The 19,392-nt window shown below is 48.1% G+C and overlaps 1 protein-coding gene across 1 annotated transcript in view; it reads right to left on the bottom strand.

Annotated features, from left to right (window-relative positions):
* celsr2 (cadherin, EGF LAG seven-pass G-type receptor 2) overlaps positions 1-19,392 on the bottom strand; it is a 67,188-nt gene that overhangs the window by 9,621 nt on the left and 38,175 nt on the right. Inside the window, exons 6-20 of the mRNA XM_076269205.1 lie at positions 12,586-12,743; positions 12,041-12,204; positions 11,462-11,587; positions 8,729-8,895; positions 7,202-7,384; positions 5,753-5,866; positions 5,297-5,471; positions 4,687-4,828; positions 3,561-3,681; positions 3,143-3,326; positions 2,550-2,651; positions 2,118-2,212; positions 1,634-1,843; positions 1,035-1,218; positions 39-363 (exon numbers count right to left, since the gene is read on the bottom strand). Of these exons, the coding sequence (XP_076125320.1) occupies positions 39-363; positions 1,035-1,218; positions 1,634-1,843; positions 2,118-2,212; positions 2,550-2,651; positions 3,143-3,326; positions 3,561-3,681; positions 4,687-4,828; positions 5,297-5,471; positions 5,753-5,866; positions 7,202-7,384; positions 8,729-8,895; positions 11,462-11,587; positions 12,041-12,204; positions 12,586-12,743 (2,450 nt within the window). The remainder of the gene's footprint in view (positions 1-38; positions 364-1,034; positions 1,219-1,633; positions 1,844-2,117; positions 2,213-2,549; positions 2,652-3,142; positions 3,327-3,560; positions 3,682-4,686; positions 4,829-5,296; positions 5,472-5,752; positions 5,867-7,201; positions 7,385-8,728; positions 8,896-11,461; positions 11,588-12,040; positions 12,205-12,585; positions 12,744-19,392) is intronic.

The following is a 19,392-nucleotide window of genomic DNA, read 5'->3' as shown; positions in this document are numbered from 1 at the left end:
CCGTTCCTTTCACTCTCCCTCTCTCGTTCTCTTCTCACCTCAGACTCCTCTTGTCAGGGTCATATCTTTCGGGCAGCAGTCCTGCCAGGCTGTGAAAGATGATAACACTGGCGATGGCGTCCTCCTCTTGCTCATCCGGGTGCCGCCGCCTACGATTGGATGCCGATGTCCGGTTGATGCCGATGGCCTCTGGGAGGGGGTCCGCCGGCCGTTGACCTTTGCCCTCTGTAGCGGGCTCGAAGACCGAGTCAGGGAGTGTGACCGCTGTCTCGAGGTCAAAAGGTCGGGGGCCGCGTAGGGACTGATAACGTGGGAGCTTGGCACCAGCAAAGTTCATCTTGTCCAGCCGGTCAATGGATATGACTAATGGGGAAATTACATTAAATCAGGTAAGTATTTATAACAGTAACCAGACACAGAATGAGGACCAACATCATACTGTGTGCCCCAATCCCGAATATTCTGACTAAAAGCCCTTCAGCCTTTTATCATAATGCTTAGTCATGGCAAAACATTTTTTGTGGCATCTTTGGATTTTTCCCGTCACACTTCAGCAGATACTACTGGGATCTGGATGTAGTCAGGATGCCTCATCCTGTTACAATTAAACTACTCTTTGAGAGACGTCTATGATAAGTTGAACTGAAGATGGACTGATGTCCTAGCATTCAGATGTTCCCAATCAAGGTGACGTTTTACTGATATGGTCTGGCAGGACCCTGCACATTGGCACAAACATAAGCGCACTCTGCTTTCACTTTCAATGTCTGATTACATTAGATTCCATTGTTTTAAATACAACCCCACACACCACCACGTGGATTGTGTTTCAGTTCTATTTCTGTTGGCACTGCTCAGTAAAATCCATTGTTTATCCAATGCTTGTCAGCTAAAAATTCGGCATTGGTGTGTGTGTGGGCAGAAGTGACAGAAAGTGTCAAGGCACTGATGTCGGTGCCTATATGCGGTGTGTTCTACATCTTGGTCTGAGTCTAGCGTGAGGTTGTGGTGTGTGGTCACGGGGCGGTGCTGACCGATGTTGGGCAGGACGATGGTGAAGGGGCTGAGGTAGGTCTTCCTCATGTTCTGGGCCAGAGTGTTGGTGTACTCCTCATACTGGCGCAGCAACGCCGCCGTGCCACCCTCCGTCTGCTGGATCAGCTCCCAGTGCGGACGTGTCTCCCCCGCCAGGATGGCACTGCCCACCTGCAGCAGGTTCTGGAGGAGTGGGATGGCACAGAGAGAGAGAGAGAGAGAGAGAGAGAGAGAGAGAGAGAGAGGGAGAGAGAGAGAGAGAGAGAGAGAGAGAGAGAGAGAGAGAGAGAGAGAGAGAGAGAAAGAGAGAAAGGAAGCAAGAAAGAAAGAAAGAAAGAGAGGGAGAAAGAGAGAGAGAGGAAGGAAAAAGTAAGCGATAAAAGAAAAGAGTAAGAGAGTAAAACCACAGCTAGATATCTACTACAAGAGTAAAACCACAGCTAGATATCTACTACATTTCACAATATATGATCATTCTTATCAAGAAATATATTCCAAGACACTGTAGTGTCAGTCTGTGCCCTTCTTTGCTTCTCCCCTCCTAGTTGTGCTGTTCTGCACACTGCATTACTGTGGTAGCTGTATTGTTGAGTGGTACCTCGTTGAAGTGCACGTCCTGCGTGGCGGCCAGGCTGAAGCCCTGCTGGCTATTCTCGTGCAGCAGCAGGCTCTGGGTCAGCCGGTACGCCACCTTCACGTCGCTGCCGTAGTAACTGCGGGTGTGGCGCGTGGCGTTGGCCAGCTGTGTGGCCATGCGCTGCACCTCCGACGACTCCAGCAGGGACGAGTTACGGGTTAGACGATCCGCCTGAGAGCAGCGAGAGAGGGGGAGGGTTAGCGGTTAGCATTAGCCTGTGCCGGCAATGACATTCTACTGTCAGACATTGTGTATGTTTCAACCAATGTTGAACAAGCAAGATAGCGGTCATCCCCTGGGTATGTGTGATCAGGTCTATAGACTACTGTCTGTGTGTGTGTGTGTGTGTGTGTGTGTGTGTGTGTGTGTGTGTGTGTGTGTGTGAGAAAGAGAGTGTGTGTGGGGGGGTATATTGTACAGGAATATTTCAGTTAAAGATACTCACCAGTGTCTTGAGTTTGGTGAAGGTGACCGAGGTGCAGTTGAAGAGGTTGGGAGGCAGCCAGCCTTTGTGCTCATCACAGTGACGAATGGCTGTGCCTGAGAGAGGGACATGAGACATGTTATCAACCAGAAGATCTCTGGCAGCACCACATGTACTACAGTCAGACAGATAGCGCTTCAACTGGATTAAACCAAGACATAGACAGAGAGAGAAAGAAAGAGACTTTGAAAGACTTTGACAGAAAGATTAAAGGTTGTTTAATCCCCACAACAGAGGGAGAGGGAGAGAGGGAGGGAGAGAGAGAGAGAGAGAGAGAGAGAGAGAGAGAGAGAGAGAGTGCTGAGAGGGAGAGACATGGCAGTTGTGAGCGATGAGAGAGATGAGGGATGAAATGGGGACGTTGCGGAGAGTAGGTGAGGAGGAGAGTCGTACCCACGGAGCCCTTGGGACAGGGCACTGCGGCAGGGAGGCCAAACTTGGTCCTGGGCCACCAGATCCCCGCCTCGATGGCCTGGGGACAGCTGTCATAGATCACTGGAAGAGGGAAGAGAGAAAGACAGAAAGAGAAAGAAAGAGGGAGCGGGGGGGGGGTGACGAGGGAGAGAGAGAGAGACCGAGAGCAAGAGAGGGAAAGAGAGACATGGGCAGAGAGAGGGAAAGAGAGACATGGGGAGAGAGAGGGAGAGACAGAGAGCAAGAGAGAGGGAGAGAGAGACATGGGGAGAGAGAGAGGTCAATCAACTGATGAGAAAAATGCAGCATACCAAATGGAACAAATCTGATTCAGAGTGCAAAATCTCACACAAGAAAGGAAATGGCTCAATCAGTCTACAGGCTAATCAGAGACAAAGCAATCGATGGCCTTATCAGAGGAGCTTAAACGCTGGAGGCCACTGTGTGAGCGTCTGCCTTTATCATCCTCTAGCCACCCAGCCCAGCAGGTGGGTGGAGAGCTGAGTGCATTTTGAATGAATCCCTGCGGGTGTAATGTCATGGCCAGTGGGGGGGGGTCGGCGAGTCCTGACCTTCGCAGCCATTGGCAGAGACCTCGGCGAAGGGGTTGTCGCAGCGGTCGCACTGGCGCCCGATGACACCGGCTTTGCACTGGCACTGGCCGCTCTCCCGATCGCACGCACGCGAGAAGGAGCCCACCGGGTAGCAGTCGCACAGCAGACACACGTCACTGCCCAGTGGCCGGTAATGGTTATCCTGAGGAGAGGTGGAGGAGGAGGAAGAGACAGAGAGAGCGGGTAGCAGATGAAAGAGAAAGAGAAAGAGAGAGAGTGGGGACAGGAGGGAGGGAAATATATATGGAGGATGGATAGAACATGAAGATTAGGTGAAAGGAGAGAGAAAAAGGATGTAAAAATCAGTTGCAGTACACTTCACTCTCTGTGAGTTTATATATATATATGTATGTGTGTGTGTTTGTGTGTGTCTTACCTTGCAGCGGCATTCCCCACTGGTCTTGTTGCAGTCAGCATCGAAGCCCTTGTCTGTTTGGCAGTCACATGGTCCACATGTCTTATGACCCCACCAACCTCTAGGGCATGGCAGGTCAGTCCTGACCACGCACGTGCAAGCACACACACACACACACACACACACACACACAGAGAGAGAGAGAGAGAGAGAGACACACACACACACAGAGACAGAGAATATTACTATCACAGGCATTTCACTGACACATAATCCCTATGGCAAATGACCAAACGCTGGTAGAATACAGTCATATTATCCTCCATGACTAACATCCACTTCACGTCTGATGGGAGTGCAGCCTGGAGCAGCCATGACATCTGAGAAGCATCTCTACATCGTCTGGGAGTTGGCCGCTGAAAGAACCCTCTCTTCTCCTGTGCCTGACACCTTCACAAGGCCAGCAGGGCCGTAACGTGACTAATTACTATGTGATGTCAAGAGTTAGGAATTCTGCTGTTGAAGTCAGGCCACACGGAAGGCAAGGCACTGTCACCGCCACTCCTGATACCGATACTTCACTAGTGTGGGTTCCTATCGCAAGACATCTACACAGGAGCATATCAAAGCAATGACTGAATGACACAGCTCTCTGAGATGGCCTAACCCGAAGTGAGGAAATAGAAAACAAAGGCAAACCTTTGCCTTTTCAGACAGCTTGTCCCATTTGGTTTGAATTCACTGTGAATGTTTGTGAATGCACACAGGCAGTCTATGGAGGTAGGTCTTGGTAAATAAATATGCACACTGGACCAAGGGGTTTCCATTTAAAATTGGACAAAAAAAAAAAAAAAAAAACATTGACTTCATCCAAATTCAGCACATGCGAACACTCCTCAGGTGATACTGGGCTGGATTGGGACTGGATGAGAGCCAGAATCTGCTTTGATGTCAGGACCAGATCTACAACTTTGAAGAGAGTGTTCAAATCCTAACTGATCGTAAACACCTAGCCCTGCAGGTACTAACTCAAGCTTACACGATGTGATAAGTAACTGTTTATTAGTGAACTCTATTTGTAAATACCCCTATTCAACCCTAGAGGCATCTGGGGTATGTGATCTGTTTCCATCAGAATGCTACTTACTTTTTCTCGCAGTACTGGCCAAAGTAGTTGCTGGGGCAGTCGCACACATAGCCGTGGGAGGAGCTTGGCTTCCTGGTGCAAGCTGATTGGTGCTCGCAGGGGTTCAGCATGCATGCGTCAGTGCAGTTGGTGCCATAGTAACCTGCGAGGGGGACACAATTAGGCCAGGGTGAGTGATTCAAACTAGTCCGCATTCTAGATCAAGATACGATATTCACCCCAACAAGCATGGAGGAACACAGCATCTATGCCTGCATCCATTATCTGTCAGCAGTGAAGGAATGAAGCTTGGTTTGTGCACAAGGAAGATGGCAATGAGGTTATTCACAATATAATGATACGCTCTACCATGTTGCCCTCTTATGATATAGTTCTGCTCGCTGAGGTTTCTGTGACATTTGCATTAGAAAAAATGATGATTAGGTCCAGCACACACACACACACACACACACACACACACACACACACACACACACACACACACACACACACACACACACACACACACACACACACACACACACACACACACACACACACACACACACACACACACACACACACACACACACACACACACACACACACACACACACACACACACACACACCTGTGTGGCAGGTGCAGGAGTAGGAGTCCCAATCGTCGCTGCAGTAGCTGTTGGCTGGGCAAGGGTTGGACAGGCAGGGGTCTGGCACATTGCAGCCCGACTCCACGTTGACCCGCCGGGCCTGAGACAGACTCAGCGACACCATGCTGCTGGGGCCGTCCCCTATACGCAGACCCTGAGGAGACCAGAGGAGACCGTCAGAAGAAGAAACAGAACAACAGCTACATCTAACCCTTTCCCTAGCTGGGAAAAAGTGATGCAATCAATACATTACTGTTACAATACCACTACCATATAGATCACACACAATACAAAGATTACATCTCAAAATCTCATTGTGAAGCACACAGGCTTGTTAGGTACACAGTGAAAGAGTGTGGTAGCACTAGCTGGTGTGTGTGTGTGTGTGTGTGTGTGTGTGTGTGTGTGTATGTAAAGGGAGGAAAAGTAGGGCACCTGAATGCAGCCACGGAATCCCTGCAACACTTTGCCGTTGTTCCCAGTGAAGCCCCCCACACTCAGCGTCTTCAGTTTGGCCCCCTTCAGCTTGTTGTCCACCTCCATACTGGCCTAGAGGATGTCACAAAGCACCACATCTTATACACACACACACACACATTACCTCCATACTGAGCTAAAGGAAAGCACAGACCCAAAAAACACGCAATATGTACAATAAGTACAGCCCTAGGCTTCTGTTTGTTTTACTATTGCTTACTGGTGCACAAAATGGCACTAACACTCTCAGACACACTACAGAAACAGACCTCAAGAAACACCTTTACACAACACTATAGAATAAATGTACGGTCAGACTCTAGCCTGACTAATTCTGTAGTTAATTACATACGAGTTTCCTTTCCCATTTTCTTTATTATGTCATCAGTGACACGTATGTAATCTCTGAACATAACAGATGGGCAACGAGTAGGGCACACGCTCACGCTCACGCTCACACACACACACACACACACACACACACACACACACACACACACACACACACACACACACACACACACACACACACACAGGCTTCTCACAATCATACATACACACATACACACATACATACACATCTCATTGCGTGCACACATAAAGTAACACAAAACATGCACGCACACACACACACGCGCACACACACTGTTTGATCTCCTTGTCGTGTAGTGTGGCATGCCCCTCCATATGCCCACCCTTGTGCCGTATTTACATCCACCAGCGGGTAGCCGCAGATGGCACTGGGCTCCACGGAGATGAGTGGCATCTCCACACGGGCATCTCATCGCTGCTCACCCATACCACTCTGGGCCTGGTCCAGCTGCTCTTATTATAGAATGTTATTATTCCAACCAAACGCTGATGAAGGAAGGTGACTGCTTGATAACCCCAGTGAAATGCTCTTGACGGTTGTTCTGTTGGTGATGTGTTTTTTTGCCCACAAAGATTGCTTTGTTGGTGATTTTGTTTTTGATGGTGAATAGGCTTGGTTGTTGATTTGTTGAATGCCCTACCAACAGCACTAGGATTTAACATCTCTGCTATGTATATCTTAAACAGAAATACTATGAGGGTTAGAGGAACTATCTAGATCATCTGGCATCTAATCAATAATCAATAATAGTTAGCATAGTGTCATAGAATAGTGTCATACTGAAGCCACCTAGCCCTGCCTTGGTAAGCTACACAATAGGTTTATTACATATTGTGGAGGAGTGTGTGTGTTTGGCTCAACAGTGTATGTTATATCCTATTTGTGTGTCTCTGCAGGTAGGTACACACATATGTAGGTGTGTATGAGTATGTGAACATGGATGAGTCTGTGTGCATGGATAAACGGTGTCCATACATCAATATAGGCATATCTGTGTGTGTGTGTGTGTGTGTGTGTGTGTGTGTGTGTCTTACTGTGTAGAGGCCGTGGTCAAAGGTCAGAACGAGCCTGTGGCGTCCAGTTCCTCCTCCAGCAGCCCCCCGCAGCTCAACCTGGGCGTGGTGCCAGTCCCCGTCATTCACCGTGACATCATCAAGACGAGACAGCCCGGAGTCCTCGCCACGCTGCACCAGCAGCTGCAGTCTGCCCTCCCGCAGCTGAGAGAGACAGAAAGAGGGGGCGGGAGGGGGGAATCAGCACAGAGAGGAGTGAGCAGTAACAGAAAGAGATGAGAGGAGGAGTGCAGAGAAGTGCAGAGAGAAAGAGATGGAGACAGAAGTGCAGAGAGAAAGAGATGGAGTACAGAGAAAAGCAGAGAGAAAGAGATGGAGACAGAAGTGCAGAGAGAAAGAGATGGAGTACAGAGGGTGATTGGAAGACAGGAGATGAGAGATGGAGGAGAGAACACATGTAAGAATGAGCTGTAGTAAATGTAACTAACCCCAACAAACACACACCAAACATACACACAGAGAAACACAAGCATTTCACTTTGCTCATGGTGTTCAAAGTCAATGATTAGAAACTCCCAAGCCAGAAATTTGCAGAAAAACTCAGTCTCCATTGACTCTCCATACTATAATATAATATGTAGCTATGGTAACGTCTGCCCTGCTGCTCAGCCTCTTTCAACAATGAGAACAGCTTGTAATTTGGTTGCCTTTGTTCTACACATAAAATATTAAAAGCACACGCTGTTCTCCACCACGCCAACAGATGGCGCTCTCTTCTAGCTATGGCACAGGTGTGGTTTGGGTGTGCTTTGAGTGACACTGATGCTGAGTGTAGAGTACAGGAGAGACCCATGGGAAGATGAAGGGAGGGGGAAAGCCCAGCTACACATGTTGGCCCAGCCAGAGTGTGCTGGATGACTGGGAGAATGGGCTACTTTCAGCTTTGTTTCATCCAAGGTGTTCACAGATGGCAGATGGCTGCCAAAGAGTTCAGTAGCAACAGGGGAGCCTCTACTAGACAGCGGCTGCTAGGGGTTAGACATGCAGCTGGGGTATGAGGTTAAACAGAATGAACTTCAGACAGGTTGCTCAGTGTGTGGCGTGTATGTGTGCAAATGCGTGTGGGAGAGGGGTTGCTTAGGGGGTCAAATTAAACATCAGGTGTGTGTGTGTGTGTGTGTGTGTGTGTGTATTGTCTGTGGGATGCAATTTGGGAACTGCTGCACGTGTGAAAAGTGCATGTAACATCAGCTCAAGAGTAGTATAACACAGTGATGCCGGTCTACTGTGAAGAGGGTGTGTGTGTGTGTGTGTGTGTGTGTGTGTGTGTGTGAATAATATGAGTGTATGTGTTTGTGTGTGTGTCGGCGTGTGTATGTGATGTCTGTGTTTAAATAGTGTGGGTGTTTGGATCTCCTACAGGTGTGAGTTGGGCATGAGTCACCTCATCATGTTATTGTGAAGCTGGCTTACCCTAAAGAGAGCGTGTGTGTGTGTTTGTGTGTGTGTGTGTGTGTGTGTGTGTTTGTGTGTGTGTGTGTGTCTCACCTGCAGAGTCAGGTTGTGGTGCTGACCCGCTGTCAGGTGCAAGAGGGTCGAGCTCGGTTCCCGGGTTCGGAACATGATCTCGAGCTGCCATGGCAACGTCACAGACACCGCCAAATTGCTCCACAGCAACAGGCTGTTTCCCTGGAAACGCTGTGCATTTGGCATCACTGCATGAATCAGACAAGAGAGAACAGAGTTGGATTTTTTTTAAGAGAGATAGGGGGGGGGGAATGTTGGAACCAGAGACAGAACAAGCCACGCATCATCTGATACCGCGTACAGGTGACTGCTTGTCATGACACGCCACCGCTATGGTGACACGAGTTCACCTTCACACCTCAGAGAAGTTCAGAGAGCACAGAGCACCAGCAGAACCAATAAATAAAACAATCACAAACAGAGCACCATACAGCTGGACTTTAGGTGAGTCACAGACTGAAAGAATGGATAAGAAGAGTGTGTGTGAGAGAGAGTGAGTGTGTGTGAATAAAGACGAGCTTTATTCACACCTAAGGTCCTATGAAATTGGGGGGGGGGGGGGGGGGGGGGGGTGATCTCTAGTAATTATTCTGAGTAAGCCACCTGTCTTTTTTCCTGTCACATATCAATACAGAGATCCGCTTGCACACTGACACATTTACACACACACACACACACACACACACACACACACACACACACACACAGCTAAAATGCTTTCCCAATTTCATATCCTGTTCTGTCAGTCTCTGTACTACGCAACACAAAAACAACACAGCCCAAAACACAGAGGAACCTCACTGCCAATCAATAATTAAAAACCCCTCAAATGGCGCGTGAAAGACGGCGTGTGATTGGCTTGAGGTAAACACTCGGAGGCGTCGTCTCCACTCAGACATGCAGGAGACTGACGCGTGCGATGTGATGTTCCATGTGAAACATCTCCCTGAAGAGCCTACACAGGGGCACGAGTGGGAAGTCTCCGGGGAAGCTTGCGCTCCGACTGGGACTTTTATCTGGCGTGGTATGAGAGCGCACATACAGCAGAGTCTCTGACTGGAGGAAAAGAGGAGAGGAGTCTGGGTTGGAGCGCAAGGAAATAACAAATAAATAAATAAATAAATAAAAAAGAGAGAGAGGAGGCTTTGAAGTTCTTTCTCGGCAAGTTTGTATGCATCCCGCACCCCCCTATGCCTCCATGTTTTCCAGTGCCGTCTTTCAAAGCAAACGAGTGTGTGGAGTAACTGATGAACAGAGAGAGAGAGAGAGAGAGAGAGAGAGAGAGAGAGAGAGAGAGAGAGAGAGAGAGATGAGGGAAGAAAGAGAGAAAGAGACAAACAGGCACAGAGAAAGATAAAGAGGATGTGAAAGGCACAGTGTAGGTGTGAACCCAAGACAGTGAGATCGAGTGAGAGAGTGTGACTGGGCCAAAGAAACGTTCACTTGCAATCTTCCTCCTCCTCCTCCTCCTCCTCAATTCTTGTCCTTGAAGACGAGCAGCTCATGGGCGGTTAGTCTCTCTTCTCCCTCTCTCTCTTCCATTATTCCACCTTTTTTCCTCTATTCCTCCTCCCCACTTCATCCCCCGCTCCAGCAACTCCTCTATGCATCCCTCTTTCCACTCCCCCTCCTCCTTCTCACACTCCCTTTCTCAGTCTCTCACCTCTGCCTCCTTCACTGTTTCCCCAACCATTTCTCTCTGTCTACCACTGAAAGACTCCATCTCTCCTTTTGGATGGTGTGTGTGTGTGTGTGTGTGTGTGTGTGTGTGTGTGTGTGTGTGTGTGTGTGTGTGTGTGTGTGTGTGTGTGTGTGTGTGTGTGTGTGTGTGTGTGTGTTGGGGGGAGGGGGTGAGGTTGTCAGTGTGAGGTTTCTCTGTTCATTGTCAGCAAACTGAGAAAGGAACTCTCTAGACACCCCCACCTTCACACCATATTCACAAAGTCATTATTAGTGAGGTTATCAAGTTTAAATTAACAATATAATTGAATGCTTAATTAATAAGTCTAATAAATAACTGCTGTAATACTGCAATCACACAAAAAGAATCAGTATGTATTCTGGTACAACTGACATCAAATTCCTTGACACAGCCTATCAGCGATTTTGCAGAGAGGCGCATTCTAGCAGATTTGTAAACACGTCACACACACACACACATTGCATTCACTGTAATGAAAACCCAGCAAGGGGTAGGAAGCTTTTCTTTACCACCACCATGTGTGTCCCTGTGTGTGTGTGTGTGTGTGTGTGTGTGTGTGTGTGTGTGTGTGTGTATACATACATAGTGATCTGCAGCAGGGCTTAACCTCTAATATTATAAATCAGCCACAATAAAAATCCAATTTCTTTTGGCGTCAGAAAGTCCTCCCCTGGGGGTCTGCTCATGATTACAGTTCATCTCCTTACATAAACCTCGCCTCACTGCCGATACTTCCACCAGAGACTTTTCAATGCTAAAAGCCCTTTTTACTGACTCTGTCTTATCGGCAGGGTTGAGGTCAGGTCAGAGGTGAAGGGAATGGGATGGCTTCACACTCATATCTGGGGAAATGTCTGAGCCAGACATTGGTCTGGTCTTTCCAGATTACTTATACTTGCATGAGTCACTGGATAATCACACTACTTTCTAAGATACACGCCCCCTATCCCCCTTCAAAGTCAGACTCTGTCTATGTGCTGATGTGTGTGTGACCCCATAAAGACATGAGTCTGTGTGTGTGTGTGTGTGTGTGTGTGTGTGCTCATGCTCACCTTTCTCGCAGTTGCGTCCTCCGAAGCCTAGGGGGCAGTCACAGCTGTAGGAACCCCACAAGTTGACGCAGGTGCCTCCGTTCAGGCAGGGGCTGGTGTTGCAGAAGTGCCTCTTGGCCGAGCAGCCTGGGACACACAGAGCACCGTGGACATTTACATTCCTGACCAGTGACCACGCTTATGGGCCCAAAGTAAAGATCCCCTGACCAGTGACCACACTTATGGGCCCCAAGTAAAGATCCCCTGACCAGTGACCACTCATGGGCCCCAATTAAAGATCCCTGAGTAAAGGTTGTTTAAATATTCACGTTATATATTAGCCACAGGCAACTATCCACATTGTCAAATTGTCAGCTGTGACGTGTCTTTTATGAAACCGATCCCTGGGAGTCTTATTAGATGGATGCCAACTATATATACACATTTCACACATCAGTGGCCATATTGCACATCAAAGGGATGTGTGTGTTCTACAGAAGCTGTTGTATAATTCTCTCAGGGAGGATGGAACACTGTCCAGTAGATCATGTTCTGGAAGGTTCTATCCAAACACTGCCTGTCCAGTCAGCAGCCCCTCACCTGGCAGTGTGCCGTTGTTGGCGATGAAGCTGGCCATGTCGATGTGGCGGTTGTCTATGCGCAGATCCTTCATGCAGCCTACAAACTGCCTGTTCTGAATGGGGAAGTCCTCGGGTAGTGTGGGGACCCCACCCAGCAGCAGAGGACCCGTCAGGTCTAAAGATCTGCACACAAACACAGACAGACACACACAGACAGACACACACACACACACACAGCGAGGCAGACAGCAATGTCATGTCAGTGCATGGATCATTGTGAAGACTGTGATATTGATGAGCATGGAGGAAAAAGGAAACGTTTTTTTTTTTTTATACAAACATGAGGCTCAGGTGAATTCAGTGTCTGACTGTCAAGAATTGAGGCTTTACTATGAGGAAAACAGCAACTGATAAAAGCTAACCACCTCCTGGAGTACACATGCAAACGTGGAGTTGTTTCTTTCCTCATCCAACAACCACCCCCCCCCCCCCTCCTAAAAAAAACATTTTGATGTGCAGCATTCTCAAAACAGACAAGGGGGAAAAATACATCCTAGTCCTTACTTCTTAGATCCTGATTGGCTGCCTTGGGCTGAGCAGGAGTAGTTCCCAATCACGTGACCGAATCTCAGTGCCACAGATGTGTCACAGTTATCCACAGTCACCACGACAACCTTCTGGTCGGATGGGCCCTGAGGGAGGCCGGCCTGGTTTAGAATAGGCTGAGAGAGAGAGAGAGAGAGAGAGAGAGAGAGAGAGAGAGAGAGAGAGAGAGAGAGGGAGGGAGAGGGAGAGAGAGAGAGAGGGGGGGGGCATATAGGTGGGAAGTAGGAAGAGACAGGGAGGAAAAAGAATAAATTAAATAAATAATAATACAATTTATTCTGTCACTCAACATTCTTGTTTTTCATATTTTTAGACAGTGAGCTTCCACAGAGACATTTTCCACTCCAATCAGCGTCTACAATCATCTAGGCAGTAATCTGATACCACAAACAACAACTGATTGTCAAGGCATGACTCCTCAGTGCAATGGAGCATAAGTGTAAAATTAAATGTATGAATGTGTGTGACTGTATGTAGATGTGTACAAGGGTGGATGGGAATTGGGAGTGTACTCCATAGTGGTATGCGGTCAATATGTGACATATGATACGCTAAAATGTATGTGTGCGTGTGAATGTGATTGTGCAAGACTGGTAGAGAAGTGTGTGTGTGTGTGTGTGTGTGTGTGTGTGTGTGGGTGTGTGTGTGTGTGTGATAGATAGGGAGAGACAGACTTCACAAGTTTAAAAGTTCATGTGTGAAAGTATGTGTACAATACAGAATGCATGAGACCAGAGTAGTCAGGCGTGTGTGTGTGTGTGTGTGTGAGAGAGAGAGAGCGTGTGTAAGTGTGTGTGTGAGAGTGAGGATACATATGTGAACCTGAGATTATATGCTCAAGAGGACATATGGCAGAGAGTGCGTGTGGCAGAGATTGAATGCCATTTAGATTTAGAGACAGTGTGTATATATAAATCTTATCCCACAGTCTGTGTGTGTGTTTGGGTGTGTGTGTGGTGGGGATCTCATGGTATAATGCACAGCTTATGGCAAAATCTTATTGTGTAAGAGATACAGAGAAAGAGAGAGTTAGTCAGTCAGTATTGTGTGTGTGTGTGTGTGTGTGTGTGTGGTAGGGAGCATGTGAGATAGTGTATGGGCCGAGAGATGGAGTGTGACGGGCAGGAAATGAGGAGTTAGGGCCTGGAGCTGAGCCAGCATCTGACAGCTCAGCGAGAGCCACTAGGAGCCGTCACCAACCTCCACAGGGAGGAAAACCGCTCATGAAGCACACAGACAGAGAGAGAGAGAGAGAGAGAGAGAGAAAGAAAGAAAGAGAGAGATGGTGTATTAAAGAATACCTCGCCCTGAGATGGAACATTGAGCAGAAAAATACATAGAGATGGGAAGAGAGAGAAAGAAAGAGAGTATGAGAGAAAGAGTGAGTATGAGAGAGAGAGAGAGAGAGAGAGAGAGAGAGAGAGAGAGAGAGAGAGAAAGAGAAAGAGAGAGTTTATTCTGTGTTCATTCATGGTTATACTACATTGCTGTATTTCTATTTTCTTTCTTTAGTGATACTGTGTCATTTGTAACATTAGCTTTGGTAATACTGTACTCAAAGTCATGCTAATAAAGCACTTTTAAATTTGAAGTTCAGAGAGGTGCTGGACCCCATATCTGATCTCACCTTCTCCTGTGGTGACCTCCTCCCTCTCGACCCTGCAGGGGTCACTCGGCACGCTAATCTCCCTCTAGTGTGCCTGACCTAATCAGCCGTTTCAGAGGTGAAATAAGAGCAGGGCCCAGTGAGTAAAATAAGGGGTCAAACTGACCTGTAACTGGACAGTATATCACTAGAAGGAACAACACCCCCCCCCTCTTCTCCAGTCAAGACTCTTGTGGTGTGGGTTTTCTTTACGCTTTATGGTCAATAAAGAGAATGGAGAGGACCGAAAGGTGGACTGGAGCATGAAACACAGAGGGTCAGTGTCTTAAGTTTCGTGCCTGAGTGAAATGCAGGATCTGTTGTTTCATGCTCTGAGTGTGATCATGTGATCATGTGAGGCTGGTTTCCCATCAGACTTGACTGTGTGCCCGGCTGTTGCTTTGGCAGAGTGCTTATAAATACCTCTTTTGTCTGGCGAGGGGATAAAAATACTCCGAGCCGATATTAGAGAACGTTTGAGGATTCCTCCCAATTTATCTGCTATTCAGACATCTGAAACACTGCCCTGTCTGGGTACCTCTAATTGAAAGTATAAAGCAATGGAAACTTCCATCAGGCGCTGCTATTTAAATCAAGGCAGTGAGGATGTGGAGAACTAGGAGATGCTAAACCCACAGCCAGTCACATAGAGCTCTCCTCTTGTCATTTAAACAATCTTTCCAAAAGACCTCAGAAGTAAAATATTGAGCAAATGCTTGTTGTTTATTTTTCTTTTCTAGCAACTCAAAAAAAGACCAATACACAAATGAATCAATTATTTTGCCAGTTGTAATTACTGATTTTGCTACACTGTCAAAATGTTTCCCTGGAATCAAAAACAATTGGACAAACTCGCCAGCAGTCACATAAAGGTTGATAAACCTCAGCACAGAGCGCCCATTTAAACCCCCATCCTTCCTAAGACAACTGAATATCTCTCTCCTTAACAAAGGACCCCTTTCACTGCCAGTGGAATCAATGGGGAGAAAGGGGGGAGGGAGCAGCAGAGGGAATAATGACTCCGTCAATAAAGGTCGCGACCTTTTTTCAGCCTGGACCATCTCTCCCGGGGTCAGGAGGCGGCGGCCATCGACCACCACCGCAGGTTAAAGACTCGAGTCAGCGCAACTCAGGAGCAGACAAGCAGAGGACATGGTGATACCCCCATCTCACTCACACTCACAGAAATCTGTGTGTATGTATATGTGTGTATGTGTGTGTGTGTGTGTGTGTGTGTGTGTGTGTCTCTGTGTCTTCACACCTACACAAACAAACATGTAAGCATGCAAACACACACGTAGATACACACACACACACTCTCTCTCTCTTTCGCTCTCTCTCACACACACAAACACCCACCACATCCCCCAAAACACACATAGACAAATCCAAAGGCAAGAGAGCAAACAGCACCATCCAGCCCCCTCCGCGCCCACAGAGTCAGAGTCACAGGCAAGTGAGAACTAAGGTGTGGTCTCAGGGCCGGGGCATGTTTTAGATGCCTAATGGTGCTGCTGCTTTTGTGTGGCTTATCACTCCTGCACCACTTACCAATCACAACCTGGGTCATGCAACTTTCTCATACGGTTGTGTGAACTCCAGGAGACTTCAGTGGCAGGGTTAAAAAGGTGTGTTAAAAAACAAAAGATGTTTTGTCTTTTGCCATGCTAGACAAGAATAAAATGTTCCCCAATAGAATAGGACACAGGAGAGAGAGATGAAGAGACAAACAGATATGATTGACTCATGTGATTCTCATTCTCATGTAATTCAACATTATCAAGAATTAGATTTTATATCTGCAAGCTACGGGTGTTGGGTGCAATGAGACAGTTGTCCACACACACACACACACACACACACACACACACTACAGGGTTAGATCCCTTGTGACTGTTTGGAAATGAGCCAAAAAGAGGCAACTTCCTCCGCAGGCCGTTGCTAATACAACCGGCAAAGGTTTATCTTCTGTCTGCGTGCCAGACTCTAAAGGCACAAGATAAGCGTGGCGACCTGGTTCTGTCTGAGAAGATGCTTAAATTATGCACTTCAGTTTTGTAGTATTTCCTGTGTCTTTAATTAATGCCAAAACATAGCAGAACTAATAGAGAATTTTACACTGATCTGTGACTAATCTCCCCTCATTCAAACGTCAATTAGATAACTATAGACACAGAGAAGCGGTGCTGACGTTTTTGTCGCTGATGTTCAGCTAAAGTCCACAAGGAAACAGCCTTGTGATGCAAAACAAGATGGAACCAAACAACGTCCTCGCTGTTCCAAAACTGTCTATAATGACCTCACGCAACACCCCCCCCCCCGCCACCACCACTCCCCACCCCACATTATTCCAATCCAACTCAATCCTCACAATCCCCCTCAGTCAAAAAATCTCTCTGGACACGGTCATTTCCACGGTCCCCAAAACGAAAGGTCTGGAAAGGTCCAGAATGGCTCCTGGCCCAGAGCGTTTGGTTTCGCTGCAGTGACCTTGGTGTTGAGCTGTTGAGCGGCGACTCTTTGGCCATCTGACGGCTACTCTGGGACCTCCGTGCCGCCACAGTGACCATCCATCCCCCTGTCTGTCCGTCACGGCTGTTGACTGACTGGCGCTGACCCGTGGATAATGCCAGCCAGACGTGCCGTCTCAGCCACACAAAGGCCCAGCGCTGTCACTGCTGATTGGAGAGCACATATTTGCTCAGGACTACAAACATACCCCCTTCACAACCTCCCGAGCTTCCTCAAACAAGGATGACCGAGGATCATGGGAGTTTGAGTTTTCAGGCGTGACCCTTTGCGGTGACGGGAGGAGCCACCCATAACCTTCAGCAGGCGGGAGACCCGGAATGTTATACGTCCTGTGATTGATGGGCAGGTCTCCATGACTACGCGCACAAGGGTTAGCCCTGCGGTGCCGTCTTTTGGCTAGAAAGCCCCTTTGCCACCCTTCTTCCCTTCTTTCTCCTGGTCTGTCCGTCTCTCTCTCTCTGTCCTTTCTTTTACACCCCCTCTCTTTTTCCTTTCCTTTATTTTCTCCTCTTTTCATTTCATGCTGCTATTCTGCTCCTGTTCAGCCGTGAAACAGAGCGAGAGGGGCGCCACCCCAGGCCTGAGGCTTTCAGGGCCTCGGACCAGCACAAAGCACGCGGTCATTGCCATTCTCCACACCGGACTCGCTCTGCGCCAGAAAGGCACTCTTCAATCTCCAAATGCCTTCCCCGCCGCGAGAGCTCGCCGGCAGGCCGCTGCGAGACCGCAGGGCATTGTGGGATGGCTACTTGGGAGGGGGCGGAGCCAACACTGAAGGATTGCGCTGCAGGAGTTGGACCAATGAGCCTTCAGCCGAGTGAAAGACAGAACTCTGACTAAGGAGGGGAAAGGGTTGTTCACATAAGTTCTTGTCTCAGCCAGCAATGTCCAGTTTTATGTCTTTTTTCTCCCCAACAGTCAAAGTCATCAGCAGCACTCCCTCTGGAGAGCCTCTTTGTCCCCCCGGGTCATCTTACAGTCTTGACTTAATTAACTGAAGTCTAGAGGGTAATTGCATTTTTTCTGAGAGACATTCAGGGCATCTGTAATTAGCAGAGAAAAGATCAAATGAACTTGTTGCCTGACATGTTCCAGAAGCTGCTGGTGACTTTTGATCACCTCTGTCACATGACTGACAAGCAACAACTTGCTGCCTTCTTTGAAAGCGCTAAAAGGCCCATGTCTATGTCTTCTCAGCCCACCTCCTTACTTACGAAAGCTGCACCCCCCCCCCCCCCCAACTTAAAGTTGCACAGGCTCTGGAATCTGTCATGGCTGTGTTATCACAGAATATCCACACTCTGGGGGGTTGCCTGGCAACAGCTTTATGATGCAAAGTGACTTCCTGAATGGCCTGAAATGTCACATCCTGTGTGAGAGTGGAGGAGGGAGGGGTGGGAAAGTGCCTAGACTAGGGGGATGGGTGAGTTGGGACCTTTTTGATGGGACTCTTTAAGTCCTGACTGATAGATAGAGAAATAAAAATAGACTTTAACCTCTAGGAAAAAAACACCTCCGTTAAGCGGCCAATTCTCCTTCTCTTGAATCACAATGTGTTGCTGGGAAAGTATCCAGTCGCCTGAATCACACATTGTTTCATACTTCATCTTTCTCCCTCTTTCTCTCCCCCTCCCTCTCGCACTCCCTCCCTCCCTCCCTTCATCACTCTCGGTCTGCATTCCTCTCTGTCTGGACGTCAGCCCGATCTGTCATTCCTTCAGTGCAGACTGGCAGGAGTGACACAGCGGAGAGAGAGAGAGAGTGAGTGTGAGAGAGAGAGGCAGGGAGAGAGCAGAGGAGAGAGAGAGAGAGTGTGAGTGAGTGAGTGAGTGTGTGTGTGTGTGTGTGTGTGTGTGTGTTTATGTGAGAGAGAGAGAAGAGAGAGAGGCAGAGAGAGAGGAGGGGGTTGCATGCTTGGTAAACATGCCAGTGTGCACCCACACAATCCCTAAAGGCCTCCAGTACCAATGCTACACCGCCACCACCTCCCTCAATGCCCTCCCCCCCCCCCTCCACCAGCCCCTGAAGAGGGCACATGTTCTTCCACCTGCCTCCTCTCCCTCATCAGAGGTGCTCATGCCCATCCCAGTGCAGCAGAGCAGCGCACACACACACACACACATACACACCCCTGACTCCCTGTCAGCTTTCACACAGATAGCTGTGCTTGATATGGGTGTGGGGGAGTATTTGATATGGGTGTGGGGTTAGAATTTAATGTTATTCAACACACACATGAGAGTAAGGGGGTAAGGAGATTCTTACCCTTCACTCTACATCCTCAGTATTCGGGTCCTCCGACAGAACAAGAACTTTAAGAAGGATGCACATATGAAGCTTTGATGATGTGATTGTCACTTGTAAAGCTATACGTCAAATCTAAAGCTAAGGAACTATTCTTTCATAGAAGTGTGACAATCTAAAGGGTGTTCAACAGTTTTGCAGCATGTTTGGCAGATTTGTGGCAGGTTTCTTTTGATGGGGTTGTAAAAAATGTAGTAGCACAGAGAAGAGATAGCACAAGGCGTGAGTGAGAAGGAAGAAGAAAAGAGAATAAGCAATGTGGAGAAAAGGATGGAACGGAACAG

This window comes from Alosa pseudoharengus, unplaced genomic scaffold (genome assembly GCF_046254945.1).
Source record: "Alosa pseudoharengus isolate Yale_2024_CS ecotype anadromous, Long Island Sound unplaced genomic scaffold, YU_APseudo_1.1 YU_APseudo_1.1_scf_5, whole genome shotgun sequence".
NCBI classification, from domain to species: domain Eukaryota; kingdom Metazoa; phylum Chordata; class Actinopteri; order Clupeiformes; family Clupeidae; genus Alosa; species Alosa pseudoharengus.
The sequence above is the reverse complement of the archived record's forward strand: the minus strand, read 5'-3'. Positions and strand labels throughout refer to the sequence as shown.